General features: G+C 41.6%; 1 protein-coding gene across 3 annotated transcripts in view; it reads right to left on the bottom strand.

The window, feature by feature from the left end:
- The window catches only part of GRIA3 (glutamate ionotropic receptor AMPA type subunit 3), a 459549-nt gene extending 434923 nt beyond the window's left edge, over positions 1-24626 (bottom strand). For all 3 annotated transcript variants that reach the window (XM_063937238.1, XM_063937239.1, XM_063937240.1), the window contains exons 1-2: positions 23960-24626; positions 22812-22970 (exon numbers count right to left, since the gene is read on the bottom strand). In XM_063937238.1, coding sequence (XP_063793308.1) covers positions 22812-22970; positions 23960-24050 — 250 coding nt within the window. In that variant the 5' untranslated portion in view covers positions 24051-24626. The remainder of the gene's footprint in view (positions 1-22811; positions 22971-23959) is intronic.
- Between the last annotated feature and the right edge of the window lie 368 nt (positions 24627-24994).

The raw sequence follows: 24994 nt of genomic DNA, 5'->3' as shown, positions 1-24994 counted from the left end.
TCTACCCCTCAGGCTGCTGTGGCATAGCACACTGCCCCTCGGGCTACTGCAGTACAGCTCTCTGCCCCTCAGGCAATTCTGGGAAATTATTTTCATTGAAGAGGCTGCCACAACACAGGTCTCTGCCCCCCAGGCTGCTGCAGCACAGCTCTCTCTGCCCCTCAGTCAATTCTGGAACATAATTTTCATTGACGCACAGTGAGATTATCAGGTCTGGGGTGTCAGTTCTAGGGTTTTATTTTCATTGATGCATTAAGGGATTATCAAATTGGGGGGGCAATTTTGCTGCATTATTTTCATTGAGAGTCTGGGGGGGCTTTAGGTCTGTGGGGGGTCACATCTGAGGCATTATTTTCACTGAGGTATTGGGAGATTATCATATCTGGAGGAGGGAGTCAGTTTTGGGCCATTATTTTCATTCAGAGATTGGAGGGGTTATCAGGTCTGTGGGGGGGTCACATTTGGAGCTTTATTTTCATCGAGGAATTGGGGGGTTGTGAGGCCAGGTCAGTCGGGCATATATAGTGTTTTAATTTATTTGAATGAAATAAGTAAATAGTTAAATACAGTGCTATATATAATAGTACTAAATAATATTACGATATACAGTAATAGTAATATTAGTACTATATAATAGTTAAATACAGTGCAATACTGTACAGCTACAGTACTTTCATAGTATAATGTGTATAAGGGGCTCAACCATAGCGTTACATGTATAAGGGGCTCTACTGTGAGGTGTCGCGTAATGTGTATAAAGGGCTTCACTGTGTGGCATAACATGTATAAGGGTTACTACTGTGTGGTGTAATGTTAACAACGGACACTACTGTGCACTGTAATGTGAATTGGGGGTGTAGTATGGTTTGCCGGCGGTCGGGGTCCCGGCGACCAGCATACCGGCGCCGGAATCCCAACCACCAGCATACCGACAGCTGGGCAAGTGCAAATGAGCTCCTTGCAGGCTCGCTACCCTCACCACGCTGTGGGCATGGTGGCGCGCTACGCGTGCCACGCTATCTATTCTCCCTCCAGGGCGATCGTGGACCCCCAAGAGGGAGAAAAGATGTGGGTATGCCGGCGGTCGGGATTCTGGCGCCGGTATGGTGGTCGCCGGGAGCCCGGCCGCCGGCAACCTGAAAACCACCCGTGAATTGGTACTACAGTATTCTGTGGCCACACACCTTCCCAATGAAGCCATTATTTATCTATTATTACCAGCTATTAATACAACCCACACATATTCCACAGCACTTTACAGAGAATGTTTCATCATTCACATCAGTCCCTGCCTCATGTGCATTTACAACCTATAACCCCCCCCCCCCCCCCCCAACTGACCTACCAGTATTTTTTTCGACTGTGGGAGGAAACCGGAGAAACCAAGGCAAGCACGGGGAGAGTATATAAACTTCACTCAGGGCCATGGTGGGAATCAAACCCATGACCTCAGTCCTGTGAGAAAGTAATGCTAACCATTACATTGTTCGTACTGCCATGCCCCTATATTGTTATTGCAAGCTTTCGGCATGCACTGATCCGTATTTTAAACATGGGGTGCTCCCAAAGAAAACTTTCGCCTGAGATATACAAGGTCTAGCACTGACCCTATCACCAGTTTGGATTTATTAAATATTGTTTATTATCAAATGTAACAAAACCTACACTTGATATGGGCACCATGGTGCCAAACTACACCTCTGATCTAGTGGTTTGAGTGCCCCTGGCAAAGTGAGGGATTAGCGCCCCTCCTTTCCCTATAGAAAATATTACAGTCCAGTGGTGGTTGCTGTGGAAGGCATACATTTGTGTGAATCTTAGTTTTTTTTGGGGCTATTCCCCAAACACTTGTGTTTTCCAGGATTATGCCACAAATATTAAATGATAAATGGGCCCCATAAAGAGAAATGCAGGACAAACATATAGATAATACATAGACACATAGGGGGATCTAGAGACTGAAACTTACACACTGGGGGGATGAAGACATATAGGAGGTCTGTTTACTAAGCCTTGGTTGGAGATAAAGTGGAAGGAGATAAAGTACTAGCCAATCAGCTTCTAACTACCATGTCCCAGGCTGGATTTGAAAAATGAGTTAGGAGCTGGTTGGCTGGTACTTTATCTCCCTACACCAAGTGCCCTTATTTATCAGTGAGTGATAAATTGCACCAGCCAATCAGCTCCTGTAATTTTTCAAACACAGTCTGTAACATGGCAGTTAGGAGCTGATTGGCTGGTGCAATTTATCGCTCATAGTGAAACTTATCAGTCATTGATAAATAAGAGGACTATCTTCATCCGATGCTTAGCAAATAGGCCCCATACTCTGGGTGTTGAGAAAAGTAGCGCAGACAGCTAAACACTAAACAGATCTAGAGGAAGCAGAGAGTAGAGCAGAGGTCCTCTGGCTGAAAAAAAAATGAAAAAAATGATAAGCCATATGTTCCTAACTGTGCCTAAAGCTGGGTACACACTAGATAATATGTTATCCAATCCAGCTGATCAGACCGACATATCAGGCACATCATATAGTGTACCCACTATGTCATTGACAATGCTCCCACATGTCGTCAGCGACATCCTCTGTGAGCCTGAATGCAGCATGGCCATCGCTGTCGCTGCCAACCCCCATGCCTCCCTCATTTTTCACCCTCATTGATATTAGCAGGGTACAAGGATAAACACGCAAGGAGTGGAGGTCAGAGGCACACAAAAAAATTGGAGACCAAAACAGAGAACACAGGACATTATAGAGACAGACACAGTGCCCCCCATTATTTCTGTCTCTATCATGCCCTGTGAAAGGAGGTGTCAGAGAGACACAAGGTGATAGAGACAGACACTGTGGGTCAGAAAGGAGATAACAGAGAGGCACAGGGTGATGAATACAGATGCAGGGGGTGGAAATGGAGGTGTCAGAGAGACACAGGGCATGATAGAGACGGACACAGGGCATGATAGAGACAGACACAGGGAGTGGGATATGAGGTGTCAGAGGCAGGGCCGGATTAAGCCTTGGGGGTGCATGAAGCTCTTAAGACAGTGAACCCTACCCTGTGAAGAAGTATCATCTGACGAAACGCGTTGGGTGACCTGTACCTACCTTACTCTAAGATAAGGATACTTTTACATTTGCTCTTTTATCTGGTGCTTTTAGATCAGTTGTGTATTTTATTGTCCCAATTTTTATGTTTCTCCTTTATGTTTGAATGTTATGTTAATAAATAGCTTTTAATATTTTTAAACATACTGGCAATTTTACACTTTTATAGGACACCGAGGTCGCTACTCACTCTCATCCCCTCTTTTTCCTACATTTGTCTTTAGGGTTTTACCATCCCTATATTCTTTGAGGGTAACAGCAGATGCCCCATTAGCAGCATAGGGGAGTGTCTTAGTGATTAGCTTTTTAAACAACATATCTGTCTTATCGCACATGTGGCGCAATACTAATCCATAAGTCTACAATAGTTTAATAATGCCTGGGTACTGTTTATAGCTCCACCTAATTGAAAGAAAACTATTTTATAAACTTTTCTGGTAGTGGAACAAAGAAAACTTAACCTTAAAATACACATAGAAAAATAAAATAATTTATCTTGTCACATGCAAGAATAGCAGCAGCCTCTGTACTACTTTCAAACTGGGATAGGACTCAGGAGGACTCCCTGTGTGTGTCTCTATCTCTAGACCCATATGGTTTAGCTGCATAACAGTTTACACAGGACTCAGACACCCAGGTGAGGAGGAGGATAAGCTGGGATCCCTGTTTCATTTACAGTTCTCTCCACCCTCCTATCTCTCCTCTGGTCAGAAAGCTCTGTCAGTAGCTCATGAAACATGATATTCCTGTGTCTCTACCTGCACTGCATACTGTCTTGCTCAGAATTCTGGGTGCTGGTTCTGCTGCTGCTTAAGAGGTAAAGCTAGTGATGTCAATGTGATCTGGCCGGGGGCCCCCTGACAAAGGGGGGCCCAGGGTACAGTATACCCTGCACCCCACCCTTCTTAATCTGGCTATGGCCAAAGCGACACATGTTGTGAGAGAGACAGATGGAGGAGGTGGGAAAGGAATTGTCCAAAAGACACAAGGCATGATAGACACAGCTACAGGGTTTGACAGAGACAGACACAGGGGGTGGTAAAGGAGGTCTCAGAGAGACACAGAGTGTGATAAAGACAGACACAGGGAATGGGAAAGTAGGTCGTAGAGAGACACAGGCATGACAGAGATAACGCAGGGGGGTGGGAAAGCAGGTTTCAGAGTTGACATGGGTACAAATAAACATGTGGTGGCAGAAGGGGTTGGCTGTGGAAATAGGAGTCAGGGCAGACAAACTTGTCTCTGAACACTTGCCTTCTATTCTCCTGCCACTGTTTGTTCCCAGTGCAGTTCACAAGGCACACATCACTCATCTGCAGAGTGGGCCAAGAAGAGCCCGCGGCTGTGCTGCAGTGATTGGAGCAATCAGGGTTGGGGTTGGAAAGATCCTGAGGAAGCTGTACACACTATATACAAGTGAAACGCATTGAGCCTGATACCACCTATGCCCAAATCAGAGGTGATCTTTCTTTCTGGCAACATTTTGGAATCATCATCCCATTTGAAACTTTGGGGGTAATTCAAAGTTGATCTCAGCAGCAAATTTGTTAGCAGATGGGCAAAACCATGTGTACTGCAGGTAGGGCAGATAAAACATTTACAGAGAGAGTTAGATTTGGGTGGGTTATTTTGTTTCTGTGCAGGGTAATTACTGGCTGCTTTATTTTTACACTGCAATTTAGATTTTGGTTTGAACGCACCACACCCAAATATAACTCTCTCTCTGCACATATTATATCTGCCCCCCCCCCTGCAGTGCACATGGTTTTGCCTAACTGCTAACAAATTTGCTGCTGCAATCAACTATGAATTAGGCCCTTTGTCACAATATATATATATTATATATATCAAGTATGTGCAACACAAGTACTGCATCTGACATTTTGTAAGTAATGAATATCAGGGAGCTAAGAGCTCCTGCTCTGCCCACATTACACGCTTGATTGCTGGGACATTGTTTGCCCTCTCTAGACTAGCATATACCACTCACTGACAGTCCGTGCAGCTAGCTGCTCCATAGAGTCTAAGGCCATAATTTTTTTTCAAATAACACTGATTTTAACATAAGCCAATGTCAGTTACCAGACGGGCCACCTATAATCTATGTGACTCTACCCCCTGGACACAGGTGGCACCACCAGGCGGTGCCCTCCTCAGATGGAGCACCTGCTGAGTACAATCCTGGCCAAGGGGTACATACGTCCCTGCCCCTAGGCATAAAGTATGTTGATAATTTCAGAAAAAAATATTAAATTAAGTAAACTGTGGTTACCAGTCTTCCTTAGGTTTAGTTATGTGGTAGTGGACAGGGTTGCACTTCTTGTTGTCCATTTATATAAGGACTGGCGGCCACCAGCACTGGATTTGTCTATCACATTGACCATAACTAATTTGAGATGGCCCAGGATCACCAAACCATTTCACCTCTGCAAGTGCCCCCCCCCCCCCACCTAACACCACAGGCCCAATTTAGGAACCACTGTGCTATTCATGAAATGTTATTGCAAATAAAATATTATGTAATGTGGGAAGCATATAAAAGCATTTTGCTAAATTGCATGGATAACAATTTGTTGATCTTCAGAAATGTAAAATTGACACCTATGATTTAAAGTGATCTGTTGTTTTTTTCCTGCAAATCTTGAGCCACTATTTTAAAACTTAGAATGGAGAAAATGCCAAGGTCTCTATTGCATATTGGGGGTCATTCCGAGTTGTTCACTCGTTGCCGATTTTCGCTATGCTGCGATTTGTTGCTAATTGTGCATGCGCTTAGTTATTAACTAAAAACTTAGCAGTTTTGCTGTGGATTCTGCAGCGCTTTTCAGTCGCTCTGCTGATCGGTAAATGATTGACAGGAAAGGGGCGTTTCTGGGTGGTAACTGAGCGTTTTCCGGGAGTGTGCTAAAAAATGCAGGCATGTCAGGGAAAAACGCGGGAGTTTCTGGAGAAACGGGGGAGTGGCTGGCCGAACGCAGGGTGTGTTTGTGATGTCAAACCAGGAACTAAACGGACTGAGCTGATCGCAATCTGTGAGTAGGTCTGGAGCTACTCAGAAACTGCAAAGAATTATTTAGTAGCAATTCTGCTAATCTTTCATTCGCTATTCTGCTAAGCTAATATACACTCCCAGAGGGCGGCGGCCTAGCGTGTGCACTGCTGCTAAAAGCAGCTAGCGAGCGAACTCGGAATGAGGGCCCTTGCTGTTTATCCATTTTTTCCAACAATATTTTACAGAAATATCAAGTACACTTGAACATAAGCAGTGTAAAAGAGACACATAACATATGTACTGTATAATCACAGAATAGATTATAACATAGAATGTGACAATAAGAGGCAGCATAATAGTGTCAAGGTAACATATTAGTAAAAGAATTACCAGATAATTAAGTGAAGTATCTCAACTAATAATTAAAATTATGCTTCAAAGTGTAACATCTTCATGCACATATTTGCTAGGAAATATTGTAGTGTTGGGTACAGCCAGCATGAGTCTAGAGGTGTAACTGTAGCGTCCATTTAGATAAAATACATCATAACAGATCAAATGCAACACTCAAGAAAGCTAAACCACCCAATAGCTACTTTACTCTCATTACTGCATGCAGTGTAACCCTGAGGCACATTAAATGAGTGAGAAATATGAAATGTCATTATATTATTTGTTAGAGTAGTAGAACGTTATCTTGCAAAGCCAATATAAGGTGTAATTCAGATTTCATTTTTTATTAACAGTAGAAAGGAAATTATATATTTTTTGAGGCTAAAAAGGAAAATATGTTTCAAGTTCTCTTGTACTGCTCAAAATATATTAGAAAAGCTTGCAAGGAAGTGGACTGATGAACTCAAAGTGGAACTGGCACCAGAGATACAGAAGACTATCATAAAAAAATCTACAATCGCAAAGTGATTGACAATTAGGGACCAGTTGGGGGCAGATAAGGGGAGTAGCAGTAAAAATGCAGGTGTGTCATCATGGCTTTTGGGTGTGTCTCACCCTTAATCTGCAATTCCGTATGCTGCTGCAAAGGTTTCACCTTCTTACTTCTTGTGGCCATGCTGTATTACTATACTGTAGGTCTACTCAGAAGTTTATTAACTGACTGATCTGCGAAAGAAGGCGCTGTTACTCTCAAAGCTGCCACTGGGCACCTCAATATTAATCAAGGAGGCTGCAGTATTTGCATATTTTCATACAGTCAATGTGTACACATTCGTAGCTACAATGGCATTAGTGTACATCTTAGAAACAGGCCCTTTATCTATACAGTACAATATCCTTTTCTTCATGATATGTTACTGAAGGACGACACTAGTAAGGAGAGCAAGAGAGACACAAATCTGGTCAGCCTAGTCCACTAACGACTGAAAAGTATTTAACATGTGACAGCCAATCTTCAGAGCTCATAACTGTTCTATAGCGGCTTTCTGATAACGAGCCATCCTAAAAAGTTTTTAGTCTTTTTCATTTTAATAATAATATAACTACTGTAGTTACCAATACTTGATATATTGCCACATTGGGTTTCCTCACATTGCTCCTGAGTAGTTATTATGGCATATGCAGCCTCTTCTTCAGTCATTACACCCCATTTTTTTCAACCACATGACTACATAAACCATGGATTAATATTGTATAAGTAAAACCACAGACCCAGTAATTGGTAACATTTTTCACCTATGGATGCCAAGTAGCATTGAGCCTCTACTGTCAATAACAGTGCCCTCATATTGTTTAAAAATAATATGTATGCCCCTACATATACTGTATTACTGTAGGTCACATGTAATAATATCATCCTCATATTTTTATCTAATATTAGTCGTGCCCCAGTATTGTTTTTTTTTTTTTTTTCTATTAACAGTTCACCCATATGTTTTTTTAATATTAGTAATGCCCTCGTAATTTATGTTACAATGTGGCAAATAATATAGCCCATTTTTAAATTTTCATTTACTTTATACAGTTCTTTATCATATGTAATCTAGTGGTTAGAAATAAAACTCAAATGATGCAAGATGAACTGCTTACATAGAGCAGCTGATTAAGTTAATTTCTGGTATGCCATTCTACTTAATAGCCATGCAGCCAAACATGAGCTTAATCTCATCTATAATGCAGAGATCATTCAAGTTTTACTGTAAGTATGGCATTTTTCTTAAACCACATTTAATTTACATGATTTAAAACCACCACTCATTAATAGAGTTTTTACCCTCCAAATTGATAGACATTAAAACTGGTGGATGACAAATGTGCTGACGAGCGGTAATGTATGGTGGTTGAAAACACGTGCCCCCAAAATTAAACTTAATATACTCTTTAGTGTAAGCAGATCTTTTTGTGTTATACAGTAGCTGTAAATTATGGATGTACACCCACACCAAAAGACAAATATACAATATACAGTAGACCATAGTGTTTTATGACTAAAACCAAGACCAAAATATCATATTTATCAAAACACTCTACATGAAAAGTACAATTATCTTGATGATAGGATAGTGGATGGCTGGTTCTCTTTGATACATTTCAAGACTGCAATTTCACTTTTTATGACAAATAAACATAAAAGTCCCAAAAAAGAACCACCAAAAGAAAGGGGAATCAAGGTAATTTTGATCCAAAAAATGCATTTGGGAGCTAAAGTGAATGTGTTACACTGTATCTGGTAAAGTTACTAAATAGTAGAGATGAGCGGGTTCGGTTTTACTCGGTTTTACTCGGATTTACTCGGTTCTCAAAACGGCATCTTATTGGCTCACGGATGTCACGTGTTTTGGATAGCCAATAGAAAAAATCCGGATAAAACCGAACTGGCGTTAATTCTGGCGTTAAATCCGAACCCGCTCATCTCTACTAAATAGCAAGCTGGTGAACCAGACATGATAAACATAACTAGAGTACATTCTCAAAGAAACCTGGAGCTGCTCATACAAAAAAATATTAGAACAATTAGATTCTAGCAATATTAAAATAAATGTAGTATTCTATTAAATAAACTTGATTGGTGCAATAATGGAAACACATGATAATTTACTTATTAATACATACTTTCCTGGCATCTGTTGCTCTATATCGTTTCATTATATTGCACTAATTTAGCAGTTACAGTACAAAGTCATAAAAAACAAAAACCTTTTGGCTACTGTATAATTATTTAAAGGACAAAACCTCCATTTTGTTAAGATTCCATGAACTACTGTATACCGTCACTAATAACATATAGCTGTGTCCCTCCTACGTGGCCGTGTTAACAAGCCAAGGACTAAAGGGCTGACGTAGAGTTCAACACAAGTCTTGTGGACTTTATTGTGTATATCTGCAATGCACATAATCAAGAGCTGAGCATATGAAAGCACAGGTGATGCTGAGTCATAAGGAGCTCAGCTGCATCTCCACTTGTTACTAAAGTGGCATAACTATCTGGTAATGAGGCAGATACAGGTACGCAAAATTCAGAGAGGGCATGTCAATGAAATGATGGGCCATGCAGAGTTGTGGATATGTGTAATTACTGTACACCTATTTTTAGGTGGGTCTTTTGCAGCAATAAGTGAAAGCTACTACGTGTTCAAGTTTGAGTTTGCACTTGTATAACTAGTGATTTACGGAACCATGAAAAACTGTGGGTTTCAGTAATTCAGTCTTCGCTCTTTTTGTTTGAGTGTACTTAGAGTTGTGGTTTGCCCTTTTGATGCTACTATATGATATTACAAAAATACAACTCTAAAGTACAGATACTGGCCCTCATTCCGAGTTGTTCGCTTGCAAGGCGATTTTAGCAGAGTTACACACGCTAAGCCGCCGCCTACTGGGAGTGAATCTTAGCTTCTTAAAATTGCGAACGATGTATTCGCAATATTGCGATTACAAACTACTTAGCAGTTTCTGAGTAGCTTCAACCTTACTCGGCATCTGCGATCAGTTCAGTGCTTGTCGTTCCTGGTTTGACATCACAAACACACCCAGCGTTCGCCCAGACACTCCTCCGTTTCTCCAGCCACTCCCGCGTTTTTTCCGGAAACGGTAGCGTTTTTATCCACACGCCCATAAAACGCCGTGTTTCCACCCAGTAACACCCATTTCCTGTCAATCACACTAGGATCGCCGGAGCGAAGAAAAAGCCGTGAGTAAAAATACTATCCTCATAGCAAAATTACTTGGCGCAGTCGCAGTGCGAACATTGCGCATGCGTACTAAGCAGAAAAACGCTGCGATGCGAAGAAAAATACAGAGCGAACGACTCGGAATGAGGGCCACTGTTCAGTTCGGACACTTTTTTTCAACAATTTAAGGAATATATATATATTAGTGATGTGCACCGGATATTTTTCGGGTTTTGTGTTTTGGTTTTGGATTCGGTTCCGTGGCCGTGTTTTGGATTTGGATGCATATTGGCAAAACCTCCCTTAAAAATTTTTGACGGATTCGGGTGTGCTTTGGATTCTGGTGTTTTTTTCAAAAAACCCTCAAAAACAACTTAAATCATAGAATTTGGGGGTAATTTTGATCCCATAGTATTATTAACCTCAATAACCATAATTTCCACTCATTTCCAGTCTATTCTGAATACCTCACACCTCACAATATTATTTTTAGTCCTAAAATTTGCACCGAGGTCGCTGGATGACTAAGCTAAGTGAGCCAAGTGGCCGGCACAAACACCTGGCCCATCTAGGAGTGACACTGCAGTGTCAGACAGGATGGCACTAAAAAAAATTGTCCCCAAACATCACATGATGCAAAGATAAATAAAAAAAGAGGTGCAAGATGGAATTGTCCTTGGGCCCTCCCACCCACCCTTATGTTGTATAAACAGGACATGCACACTTTAACAAACCCATCATTCCAGCGACAGGGTCTGCCACATGACTGTGGCTGAAATGACTGGTTGGTTTGGGCCCACACCAAAAAAGAAGAAATCAATCTCTCCTTGCACAAACTGGCTCTACAGAGGCAAGATGTCGACCTCATCATCATCCTCCGATTCCTCACCCCTTTCACTGTGTACATCCCCCTCCTCACAGAGTATTAAATCGTCCCCACTGGAATCCAATGTACTTTCTGGAGGCAATTGCTGTTAAATGTCTCCACGCAGGAATTGATTATAATTCATTTTGATGAACATCATCTTCTCCACATTTTGTGGAAGTAACCTCGTACACCGATCGCTGACAAGGTGAGCGGCTGCACTAAACACTCTTTCGGAGTAGACACTGGAGGGGGGGCAACTTAGGAAAAATAAAGCCAGTTTGTGCACGGGCCTCCAAATTGCCTCTTTTTCCTGCCAGTATATGTATGGACTGTCTGACATGCATACTTGGATGCTGTCACTCATATAATCCTCCACCATTCTTTCAATGGTGACAGAATCACATGCAGTGACAGTAGACAACATCAGTAATTGTTGGCAGGTCCTTCAGTCCGGACCAGATGAAAGTTTTTGCTCTTGACTGCCCTGCATCACCGCCAGCGGGTGGTTTTAGAAATGTGATCCTTTTCCTGGCAGCTCCAGTGGCGGGAGAAAATGAAGGAGGAGCTGTTGGCGGGTCACGTTCCACTTGACTTGACAATTGTCTCACCAGCAGGTCTTTTAACATCTGCAGACTTGTGTCTGTCAGAAAGAGAGATACAACGTAGGCTTTAAACCTAGGATCGAGCACGGTGGCCAAAATGTAGTGCTCTGATTTCAACAGATTGACCACCCATGAATCCTGGTTAAGCGAATGAAGGGCTCCATCCACAAGTCCACATGCCTAGCGGAATCGTTCTGTTTTAGCTCCTCCTTCAATCTCTCCAGCTGCTTCTGCAAAAGCCTGATGAGGGAAATGACCTGACTCAGGCTGGCAGTGTCTGAACTGACTTCACATGTGGCAAGTTCAAGGTGTTGCAGAACCTTGCACAACGTTGAAATCATTCTCCACTGCGCTTGAGTCAGGTGCATTCCCCCTCCTTTGCCTATATCGTAGGCAGATGTATAGGCTTGAATGGCCTTTTGCTGCTCCTCCATCCTCTGAAGCATATAGAGGGTTGAATTCCACCTCGTTACCACCTCTTGCTTCAGGTGATGGCACGGAAGGTTCAGGAGTGTTTGCTGGTGCTCCAGTCTTTGGCACGCGGTGGCTGAATGCCGAAAGTGGCCCGCAATTTTTCGGGCCACCGACAGCATCTCTTGCATGCCCCTGTCGTTTTTAAAAAAATTCTGCACCACCAAATTAATTGTATGTGCAAAACATGGGACGTGCTGGAATTTGCCCACATGTAATGCACACACAATATTGGTGGCAATGTCCGATGTCACTAATCCCCAGGAGAGTCCAACTGGGGTAATCCAATCTGCGATGATGTTCCTCAGTTTCCATAAGAGGTTGTCAGCTGTTTGCCTCCTATGGAAAGCGGTCATACAAAGCGTAGCCTGCCTAGGAACGAGTTGGCATTTGCGAGATTCTGCTACTGGTGCCGCTGCTGCTGTTGTTGCTACGGGAGGCAATACATCTACCCAGTGGGCTGTCACAGTCATATAGTCCTTAGTCTGCCCTGCTCCACTTGTACACATGTCCATGGTTAAGTGGACATTGGGTACAACTGCATTTTTTAGGACACTGGTGACTCTTTTTCTGACGTCTGTGTACATTCTCGGTATCGCCTGCCTAGAGAAGTGGAACCTAGATGGTATTTTTTACTAGGGACACACTACCTCAAGAAATTCTTTAAGTCCCTGTGAACTAACAGCAGATACTGGATGCACGTCTAACACCAACACAGCTGTCAAGGCCTGAGTTATCCACTTTGCAACAGGATGACTGCTGTGATATTTCATCTTCCTCGCAAAGGACTGTTGGACAGTCAGTTACTTACTAGAAGTAGTACAAGTGGTCTTCCGACTTCCCCTCTGGGATGACGATCGACTCCCAGCAGCAACAACAGCAGCGCCAGCAGCAACAGCATCATTAGGCGTTACACTCAAGGATCCATCGGAGGAATCCCAATCAGGAGAGGACTCGTCAGACTTGCCAGTGACATGACCTGCAGGACTATTAACGTTCCTGTCTAAGGAGGAAATTGACACTGAGGGAGTTTGTGGTGTGGTTTGCAGGAGCTTGGGTACAAGAGGAAGAAGGGATTTAGTTGTCAGTGGACTGCTTCCTCTGTCACCCAAAGTTTTTGAACTTGTCAATGACTTCTGATGAATGCGCTCCAGGTGACGTATAAGGGAGGATGTTCCTAGGAGGTTAACGTCCTTACCCCATCTTATTACACCTTGACAAAGGCAACACACGGCTTGAGACCTGTTGTCCGCATTTCTGTTGAAATAATTCCACACCGAAGAGGTGATTTTTATTTTTATTTTGACCAGGCATGTCAATGGCCTTATTCATCCCATGGACAACAGGTGTCTCCCCGGGTGCCTGACTTAAACAAAGCACCTCACCATCAGAATCCTCCTTGTAAATTTCCTCCTCAGCGCCAGCAACACCCATATCCTCATCCTGGTGTACTTCAACAGTGACATCTTCAATTTGAATATCAGGAACTGGACTGTGGGTGCTCCTTCCAGCACTTGCAGGGGGCGTGCAAATGGTGGAAGTAGCAACCTCTTCCCGTCCAGTGGCCCTCATTCCGAGTTGTTCGCTCGCTGCCGTTTTTCGCAGCACAGCGATCAGGTGAAAAAACAGCATTTATGCGGAAGCGCATGGTACGGAGCACACATGCGCTAAGTACTTTCACACAAAACTTTGTAGTTTTACAACAGCTCGAGCAACGCTGTTCCGTCGCTCGAGTGTTCGTTGTTTGATTGACAGGAAGTGGGTGTTTCTGGGCAGCAACTCAGCATTTTCAGGGAGTGTGCTAAAAAACACAGGCGTGCCAGGTAAAAATGCAGGAGTGGCTGGAGAAACGGGGAGTGGCTGGCCGAATGCAGGGCATGTTTGTGACGTCAAACCAGAAACAAAACAGACTGCAGTCATCGCAAGATAGGAGTAGGTCTGGAGCTACTCAGAAACGGTAGGAAATTTTCATAATCTCTGCCATGATTAGTGGCAGCAGCTTCAGCACTAAGTGGAAGTGGATCTTGAGCTTTCCCGATCTTACCCTCCATATTTATATTCTCCAGTTTTAATGTGTGGAATTTTATGCCAGCTGCAAGATACAGCAATGGACTACTGTACTGTACTACTATATACTGGTGGTCACCACAATGCAGCACTGTACTACTATATACTGGTCCCCACAATGCAGCACAGATATTGAGCACTGATCCGGAGAATAGAACTGAGTCTGACACGGAGCTGCAAGATACAGCAATGGACAACTGTACTGTACTACTATATACTGGTGGTCACCACAATGCAGCACTGTACTACTATATACTGGTCCCCACAATGCAGCAAAGATATTGAGCACTAATCCGGAGAATAGAACTGAGTCTGACATGGAGCTGCAAGATACAGCAATGGACAACTGTACTGCACTACTATATACTGGTGGTCACCACAATGCAGCACTGTACTACTATATACTGATCCCCACAATGCAGCACAGATATTGAGCACTGATCCGGAGAATAGAACTGAGTCTGACACGGAGCTGCAAGATACAGCAATGGACAACTGTAATGTACTACTATATACTGGTGGTCACCACAATGCAGCATTGTACTACTATATACTGGTCCCCACAATGCAGCACAGATATTGAGCACTGATCCGGAGAATAGAACTGAGTCTGACACGGAGCTGCAAGATACAGCAATGGACAACTGTACTGTACTACTATATACTGGTGGTCACCACAATGCAGCACTGTACTACTATATACTGGTCCCCACAATGCAGCACACTGAGCACAGATATTGAGCTTTTCAGGCAGAGAACGTAGCCACGTCCTCTCCGCTCAATCGACAATGCACAAGTGAAAATGACGGCGACACGCGGCTCTTTATATGGAATCCGAATCTCGCGAGAATCCAACAGCGGGATGATGACATTTTCCCCCATTCCGATTTTGCATGTTAGGCGGGAAGAACCGAGGCTACCTTGGACCCATGTAAACCACGTGAAGTTTGGGGGGTTCGGATCTCGACGAACCGAACCCGCTCATCTCTAATATATATATATATATATATATATATATATATATATATATATATATAGTGTACTTTGTAACAGCGGCACTCTGCAGTCTAATCAACGGTGAAAAAAAGCCTTTATTTCGGTCCTACACCATTTCGGGGTTAAACCCCGTCTTCAGGGACAAACAGTACATACCAAATTGCCAAAACATCAATCTTATATACCCATCTAACAAGTACTCTTAGTGAATAACACCACTCACCTGTCCAGCGCTGTCGTTCCCACCACGTCTGGCCGCTGTGTGTGCGGGTCTCAAAGCGATGACGTCAGCGGTCAGCGCCGGACAGGGAGCACCAATGAGGGAGTCAGTAAGAGTGTTGCTAGGCGACTCCTATAAATTACAACAAAACAGTGCGTGTTATTCCAACGAACCCGTGCAATGTTAAAAGCTCCTAATGAGCATATCACTAGCTAACTCTACCTGACTATATAATACCTATATTAAATCAAAGGAGGACATTCCCACTGGATAGTTAGTAGTTAAATAACAAATCTCATAAAGGGCTTGATATTACAACAATGTAACAAATCTCAAGTAGACATTAAGACATCCATAACAGTACCATACTAGAGAAATAAATGATCATGGTACTGTTATGGATGTCTTAATGTCTAGTTGAGATTTGTTACATTGTAGTAATATCAAGCCCTTTATGAGATTTGTTATTTAACTACTAACTATCCAGTGGGAATGTCCTCCTTTGATTTTAATATAGGTATTATATAGTCAGGTAGAGTTAGCTAGTGATATGCTCATTAGGAGCTTTTAACATTGCACGGGTTCGTTGGAATAACACGCACTGTTTTGTTGTTATTTATAGGAGTCGCCTAGCAACACTCTTACTAACTCCCTCATTGGTGCTCCCTGTCCGGCGCTGACCGCTGACGTCATTGCTTTGAGACCCGCACACACAGCGGCCAAACGCGGCGGGAACGACAGCGCTGGACAGGTGATTGGTGTTATTCACTAAGAGTACTTGTTAGATGGGTATATAAGATTGATGTTTTGGCAATTTGGTATGTACTGTTTGTCCCTGAAGACGGGGTTTAACCCCGAAACGGCGTAGGACCGAAATAAAGGCTTTTTTTCACCGTTGATTAGACTGCAGAGTGCCGCTGTTACAAAGTACACTATTTTGGATAGCTTTTTTCCCGAAGGGCACCACAGCAAGTAAGCTTCACCCACCTGAGAGTGCCGAGCCTTCCTGCTATCTATATATATATATATATATATACATACACACTCACAAAATATATGTCCCTATAGTGCTTTATCTACTATACTTAACTGGCTAATTTATTGGAAAAAAATGTGCCTAGAGGGTGTCCATAGGCCCACATTATAAAATGACCTCTTACCCCACAGTGTCAAAAAAATCCCCAACAACAACATATCCCCAGTAGTATTACCCCCATCCCACTAGTTCTGATACATCCCTAGTGGCACAATCCCCCACTCACAAGTGTCCATAGGCCCCCTGTTTATTTTCTGCTTCACTGCATAACTATGTAAGTGTATAAATGCCTTCCCCTCAGGCTCAAGAAAACTTATGTGCAGGGGAATCACCATATAACCCACTTACCCCTACTCCTCTGTGGCAAAAATCCCCTTCCCCCATGGCTCTGCCCTTTGGCATTGCATCCCACCATTACCCTCATCATACAGAACTCAGAGGAGCATGACTCATGCAATCATAGGTAAGTGGTTAATGCATACTTGTAGCTAGCCTTATACGTATTTATGCCAGTGAATACAAAATACAATGTACTGTATGAATACAACTACTATTTCTATTATTAAAAGTAATAGAAGTAGTAGCAGTATAAAGTTACATAGTACAAATACATTAATCAGCATATTGTAAAAGAAACTTAATTCAAACAATATAGACACATACTTTGGAAAACAATGTAAACAACGTCTTAGTATACTGTAGATATGTGCGGGAAATTTACTTATTTTCAGGGGATCCCCACAAAATGTAAGTATCCCCTGGATGTAACAAGGAGGGACCGCAGCATATATTAGAGATACTGTACTATGATCCCTCTATTTAAATTTAAAATATCAACCCCTATAGAAACCTAAATGGTCAGAATTGTCGAGCTCTTGTATAGCTTGCCCCAGCAACTAACGCCATCTGAAGATGACATTAGCCAATAGTAGCCTTCAATACTAGCCTTTGGGCTACCACATCACATTTCTTTTTGGAGAGGGAAGAAAAGGATCCATCTCTGTACACAGTACATGCTCCTAGTCTAAGCCTGGAAGCAAAGTATAAACAATAGCAAAAGTAAATCTCTTTCTGTCACTGGAAAACATAACAATATGTGTAGGTGCATCTATTACACACTTTACAAGGGACAACCTCACTACGCAACTCCTCCTCTCAGGCTGTGCCAACTTCTGCTTGCCCACAAAAGCTGCTATCTTGCTCCATAAACTGATTCTCTGGATTCATGACTGCTTTGCCACTGCCTTGCAGGCTATTTGTTCTTAGTAAATGGTCTCCAATGTTACAGCAAAGCATTTAAGAAGGATTCATGTAAGGGGCAGGTTAGACATAGGATAAAAGCCTGAAGGAGATCATTCAAGAGGTTGTTTCATTAAAAAAGTAATAAACAAGCTATGCTTGAAGAACTGGCACATAAAAATGAGAGTTTTAATACTAAGATGATAAAACATGCCTGAATGTAGCATTTCTATATACCAAAGCAAAGTATATACAGTGTATGTACATATCCAAACATACATTATATATTTGGATGATGTAAGGAATATAGATAATGCCAGTATTATTACATGGGAGGTGGTAACAATACCGCTAGTCAGGATTCCAGATGTCACAATGCCGATGCCGGAATCCCAACTGCCAGTGAAATACCGCCAACGAAATCCCAGCGCCACAGGCTTTTCTACCTCTATGGGTGTCTACGAGCGTAACGAGCCACTGTGCCAGCAATGTGGCAGAGCAGCGAGCCTGCAAGGAGCTTACAAGCGCTCGCCCTGCTGCTGGCACACCGGTGGCAGGGATCCCACTGTCGGTATACTGACGGCCGGGATCCTGGCTGCTGGTTTCTCATACCGATCCCTATTACATACTGTAGTTTTAAAATCTTCTTCTTGAGCTTCTTGACTAGTATTAAAATAAAATGCACAATGATTTAACTACAGGAGAACTATTGTATAGAGTACATTTATGTTATGGCTGGCCCTAGAAGTTGTGTGGGGATAAGCCAGTGTTTCTAAATCTGTGTGCCTAGGCACCCTGGGGTGCCTCGGGGTACTTGCAGGGGTGCCCTGATTGGTGGTCCAGGACCAATTCAAATTATTTGAGGTCAATGTAATAGACAAAACCATGCTTGTGACTTCAAGTCAGAAAATATGTAGACAAACAAAAGCATAACCAGTCCCTCACCACATAACTGACCCTAAAGATAACATATAAACACATTGTCTATCTATTCCTTTATTTCCCAAAACATCTCCATCATCCCCTCCAAGTCATTCCTTCTATTTGTCTTTCCCTCACCCTCTATCACTTTATCTCCGTAACCATCTCCCTCATTTCCTCCAACTCATTCTTTCTATCTATCGGTCTTTCCCTCAACCTCCATCACTTTATCTCCCTAAACATCTCCCCCATCCTCTCCCACTCTTCCTTCTATATGTCTTCCCTCGCCCTCTATCTCTCTAAACATCTTCCTCATCCCCTCCAACTCATTCTTTCAATCTGTCTTTCCCTCACCCTATATCACTTTATCTGCCCAAACATCTCCCTCATCCTCTCCCACTCTTCCTTTCTATCTGTCTTACCCTCACCCTCGATCAGTTTATTTCCCTAAGCATCTCCCTCATCAACTCCTACTCATCCATTCTCCAAAGACTGTAAGCAATGTGAGTAACATAATCATACAGACTCATACATCCGTTCATTTGACACTGTTTTTGCTTGTTTAAATACTGAAACAGTGCTACAAGAGTTCAGTTATCGCAGACAGCACTGTCTAAACCTGCCCTGCAGACGTAAGTCCACTTGCCAACTTTTTTTGGATGAAAGAAGCCATTCTTGTATGTACATTTTCAACCCACTTGCTAATCTGCCTATATCCTCAACATTAATGAACAAAATAGGATTTGTGCTGATGCTTTGTTTGCAATATTCTACAGCAAATAACCCTAAGGTTACATTTGTTGTTCTTTGGCTTTTCCCCCTTAATGTGTCTTGCAAACAGAGCGTAATTCAAGAGCCTAGCTGACTGTAAAGGTGTACAACAGCAATTTTTGCAATGACAGTGCAGAGAGGGGATATGAGATCTGTGTGCTAATGAGCTGACACTGCAGAGGCTGAGGAAATGTAGTGGAATGCACTACAACAGCACAGCATAAAAACACAGGCGGTTCTTTCAATAACATTTGATCTAAGCAGCCTTAACATAATCCACATTAATTCTGGCACTGTCTCTGAGTTGTTAGCTGCAGCCTGCAATGAAACGCCTTAACTATCGAGCTGCAATTATTCACTTAAGCCCATCTATATTTACCTCTTGCATCTACTGCATCTTTATTTGTGTAAATTATATGAGTGTACAGTATCTTGATAAATAAATGGTCCAATGGATGTGAGTAAATGCTGTCTATATTCTCTATTGTACGTATATTAATGTGTGTTTTATGTATGCATGTGTGTGAGTGCATGTGTGAGTGAGTGAGTGAGTGAGTGAGTGAGTGAGTCTGTGTGTGTGCATGTGTGTACAAAATAATTTAGCTCTGAGTGTGAGAAGGGATATAAATGGGATGGATGATTACAAACACGTAGAACACATGTCAAAAACTTAAATGTATTTTGAGCATTTAGTTGTTGAGTTAAGCTCACATTTTTCTTTCCTTCTCAACTTGCACTGCTTTGGAATTACAGAATGCTGTCAAAGACTCCCTAGTGCATTGCATTGCTATTTTGTTAATGGCATTTGTGTTGGTGGAAAATAACATTAATTTCAAGCCTTTACTGCTGCAAAGTGTGAAATTCACTATGTTATGATGTGCTATCAGGTTAAGTCACTGTGGAATTCAAGGACAAAGCTTTTTTTGCAGCTGCATTAAGTATATAAGGATAAGAGGCATGTTTATCAAGAACTCGAGAAAGTCCCTAGTGCTAAAGTGACATGAATTGTATCCATTCTGTTATTCAGTAGCACTGCTGCAGGACAGTCTTGGCTCATGACTTTGGAAACAGGAGCCCTCTAAAATCTTTAGTGTAGTGTTTTCTTCAAACTACATTATTTTAGCACTATGTCAATCACATCTGGGTAAGTGCCCAATAGTTGAAAGAAACCACTTCACTCTTCTTTTTACCAAAAAAGTGCCAAGTAGGACAAAGAATTTGATGTAGAAATTTAGAGTACAATTAAAACTAGCTGAGTTTCTGCCTGTGTTAAATACTGTTTCTCATGGTGGTTGGTTGCATGCTGGGCTGTCCTTTCACTCTTTGGAGTAAGCAAGTAAAAGCTTTCTGACATTTGAAAATTATTGCTTTTCATTCTTTAGAGTACAGATTTGACACCATGAGCCTTTTTAGAGCTACACACTGTAGCAGTATAAGCCTTGGTTTCTCTGAATTATTATTTGTTGTTGACTGTACAGTATGTCTAATATAGGTTGAAACCCCTAGAAGCGCAGTCACCATTTCCTACCTTTCAAAATTTATTTTTTATGTGGAATGAATGACAACCAGTATGCAGCAAGGGAAGAAATAATATACTTATTTTAAATATTTTTATGTCTGCTGTGGTGCAATTTGAAATTTCCTATCACACATACTCAGCAACAACTGTCAGATTGTCTTGTGTAATTTTCCTCATTTTCATAAAGAAATATTGTTGATTAAAATCAATTACTGAAAATGGTGTAAAAGGGCTTTGAGCATTTAAATTTAATCCATTCATTGATATTTGTAAAATGGTGTTACAAAGCCAACCTCTTGAAGGGATTTATTTGATTAAGGATTAAGGAACCTAAGTGTTTGATTTGAATGACATTCATTCAAGAAGAAGAGTAATACGGTAGATTGCAAAGCATGTAGGAATAAAGAACTTGGCTTATTATAGTACATAGGTATAAACTCAATTTTGTATAAACCAGTAAAAGTAAACCAGGGTTTTTAGAGGTGGTACCACAGACAGCTGACAGTACAACACCATAACAGCCAGCTTCCACTGAAAGTTATAGAGCAACTGCTCACAAGTGACCCTGTACTATTCATACAAAATGCACCCCTATGACAGGCCAGACTACAGATCTAAATATGTACAGTAGATACTACACCTAAAAATAGAAGAATTCAATGGATTTTAATTAGCATTTTTAATTGTGTTTTGCATATTTAAAGGATATGACCAAAATGTTTCTATTGTTTGGTGTTAGTTGGTATATGAAGTCACTATTTATGATAACTACAACTTCTAGCAAAAAATAAATCACTTTGGTCTATTAAAAGGAATAATAAACTGCAAATACTGTATCTATGTGCTTTTACTCAGACAGGCAATGCAGCAGAGGCAAAAAGGATGAGTTTTGGCTCTAGACTGGTTAAAATGTGACTATTAAAGCACAGATATCTTACTTACTATAAAACCTAATATAAATTTGCTCCTATGGGAGTGTGTTCAGCAACACTTCACACATCTATTTCCCCAGCATACTTATTATTTCATGTGGCCCACAGAAGCGAATCGAGCACTGCAGAGAACAGCTCATTAAATACCATGCAATAAAACCACAATGTCTTAGTATTCTTTAGATTTCCAACATTCATCAGCATACCTTATAGTAGTATTATTTATTTTCACAGCCAATAAGACATTTTCATTGGGAAAGATGCCTAGTGTTTACTAATGCATGTCCAGACTTTGTAAATGCTGCATTAGATGCATTCACATGACCAGCCATGTCTCTGTACTATTTCACAGTAAGAGAAAGAGAGGTTGAGTGAGTGAGTGAGAGAGAGAGAGAGAGAGAGAGAGAGAGAGAGTGAGTTAGAGGCAGAAAGAGAAAAGGGAGGGAGAGAGAGACAGACAGAGAAAGGCAGATCAAGAGAGAGGGGGAATAGAGAGAGAGAGAGAGAGAGAGAGAGAAAGAGAGAGAGAGAGAGAGAGAGAGAGAGAGAGAGAGAGAGAGAGAGGGAGGACAATCTAGTGCCTTTTTATATTCTAGAATTACTAAAAAAAATCCTAAATAATTCAAATAGATCATCTAAGTGTGTATAATACTGGAGCATCTTCAATTTTCTTTTTATATTTAAATATCACAGTTGTTAACTATTTTTTTTAATAAATAGTACATTTTATAAAAAAAAAGTAGTATCTGGTAGTTTTAGCAAACTAAATATTCTGAACCATGCATACAGAAATCTACAGTATAGACATGTACAATTTGTAATAAGTAATACAGGTTGTAGCTGTAATAAGTCTGAGGTCCATTTCATGGCTGGAAACTTGTCATATGCTGCATACCTGTATGCTTTGGTTTTCTGAATACATGATTTGAATCAGTAGGTACTGTACTCACATGCATTTGTCACTGAGAAACTGTTGGACGAGTCTAAGTGATCTACATGATGGACCAGCTGGAAGGGCCTCTCTGTGTTATTTTGGTTAGTGTTGTGCAGTTGCACTGCAAATATAAATGCACTGTGTTCCTGAATGGTATTTTTCATGAAAAGTCCACCTATTAAAAAAACACATGCAAAACAAGACATCAATATATATGACAAATATAATAATTTTAAAGCAGTGTAGCAATTCTCACCTATACATGATTTATAGCAAGTGTAATATACAATAGATTATTAAATACATTCATTTCTAATATGAATAGTTGTATTTAACCCTCTGACTGCAATACATATAATGAAGGCATGTGGTCTATGCTGCAGGAGTGCTAATTTCTGTTGTAGTATCTTGCTCTTGCTTTTACAATTTGCTGACACCAGTCATTCTACACAGCATCCACCAAGAACAAGACGAGCAAACCTATTCAGCAGTGTACAAGATGTGTCTGAATGGAATGCTGTGTTTTACTTTGCATACTGTCCTTAATACATACAAAGAGCTAGCAGTGTCCCTGAACATCGCACAACCGATTCTTTGGGCGATTCTGGTGAGCATTGCTCCTCACAAGTCTAATAACTTTTCTGCAGCGTGCTGAATCACAATGAATCTCTATATTGGAAATGCACTAAATACGATCTCTGCAAATGTTTTCCCATTTAAATAGAAAACTGCAGTGACTCTACCCATAATATCCGTACTGGATGTGTCAATGTCCCTATTTATCTGCATGCTGTCTGCTTTTGTCTACAGCAAACAAGAGGACAATCCAGTAATTAGTGTGTGGGCAGCGATGCTATCATTTTATGGTCAGTACATTTTTGCTTTACTTCCATTACATAGAGTATTGTAGCAGAGTTTGGTGTGATTGTACATTGTGAGTAGAGTGCATAAAGTTGGTCATTATTAATACTTCCATAAAATACTCCCTCACCGTCCCGTAATGCAGAGTGAGAGGTAAACGCCTTGCTGCAAGCATACATATACTGTATATGCAGATAGTAACTGCTGTGCAATACAAGACAATGCACAGCTACTGTATGCAGGACCAGCATATATGCCTGTATTTGGGATTTTAATCAGCATTCCATGCGATCAGCCACTTACCTATATTGATTGTGTTAGGGAATCCTCCAAAGCTTTCTCCTGCAAGGCTCACCAGCAAAAAGAAGACAGTCTGTATCTCGTTTTGCCCCATTTTCACAGCCGTACGATTTCAATTTCTAAAACGAAACTGACACAGCCAGGACTGAAGTCTCCCGGCACTTTCTCTAGGCACTATTATTACAGCACCCTGGACAGTTCCATTGGATGCAAGCTGCAAATCCAGCCCCGTTCTCACTATAGGAAATCAGGGGACTTTTCACAAAGATGGTGGTGAAGAGAGAAAGGGAGTGAGGAAAAAAAAAAAGATCAGATGAATAAGGATCTTCCAATTGGACCAGTAGGGGGGTTATTGATCAAACTTGATCTGACGTTGAGTTAAAGCAGCATCGTTCAGCTCAGCCTTACTGCAGCCCCGACAAGACTGCAAAGCACAAGCTCTGCATTTGTCTACAAGGAGATAGAATCGATGGAAGCACACCAGCCTCACGTGGATCACAGGCTAACCCCTTCATTACTGAGGACAACAAAGCTTATATATCCTGTCCATCCCAAAAGAAAATCGTATTGAGTGTCCCAGGAACCCGCTGCCAGCTCCACCTCAACAAAGGGAGGCATACAGTATAATATGGTGCAAAGGAAGTCCGTGGAGCCCCCTGCAGATATCTACAAAGCCCCGGCCCTGGGAGCCTCAGACAAATGCCCCTCTATATCAGTGCAGCAGTAATGATGGTATTATACGGGAAATAGCTCTGTCTGGGACAATGCACTGTTGGATAAACCGCATTTGCAGACACTTACTGAGCCAGACGTTGGCTGCTGTGTAGTTGTTTTCTATAATTAATCCACTTCTTTCTTTGGGATAAGATTTCCCTGAGCTGCACACGTTATATGTGAATTAAAAACACTGAATATGACATCATTCTCGGAACACTAGAATGGGAAATGTAATATATGCATTAAAAAAAATGATGTTTGATACCTTTTCTGTTCCTTCACCCACTATAGATCAAGCTACAGTAGCTTGTGAACTTGCAT

Source organism: Pseudophryne corroboree, chromosome 8 (genome assembly GCF_028390025.1).
Source record: "Pseudophryne corroboree isolate aPseCor3 chromosome 8, aPseCor3.hap2, whole genome shotgun sequence".
Taxonomy (NCBI): Eukaryota; Metazoa; Chordata; class Amphibia; order Anura; family Myobatrachidae; genus Pseudophryne; species Pseudophryne corroboree.
Note: the sequence above shows the minus strand (reverse complement) of the source record. Positions and strands in the feature narration are given on the sequence as shown.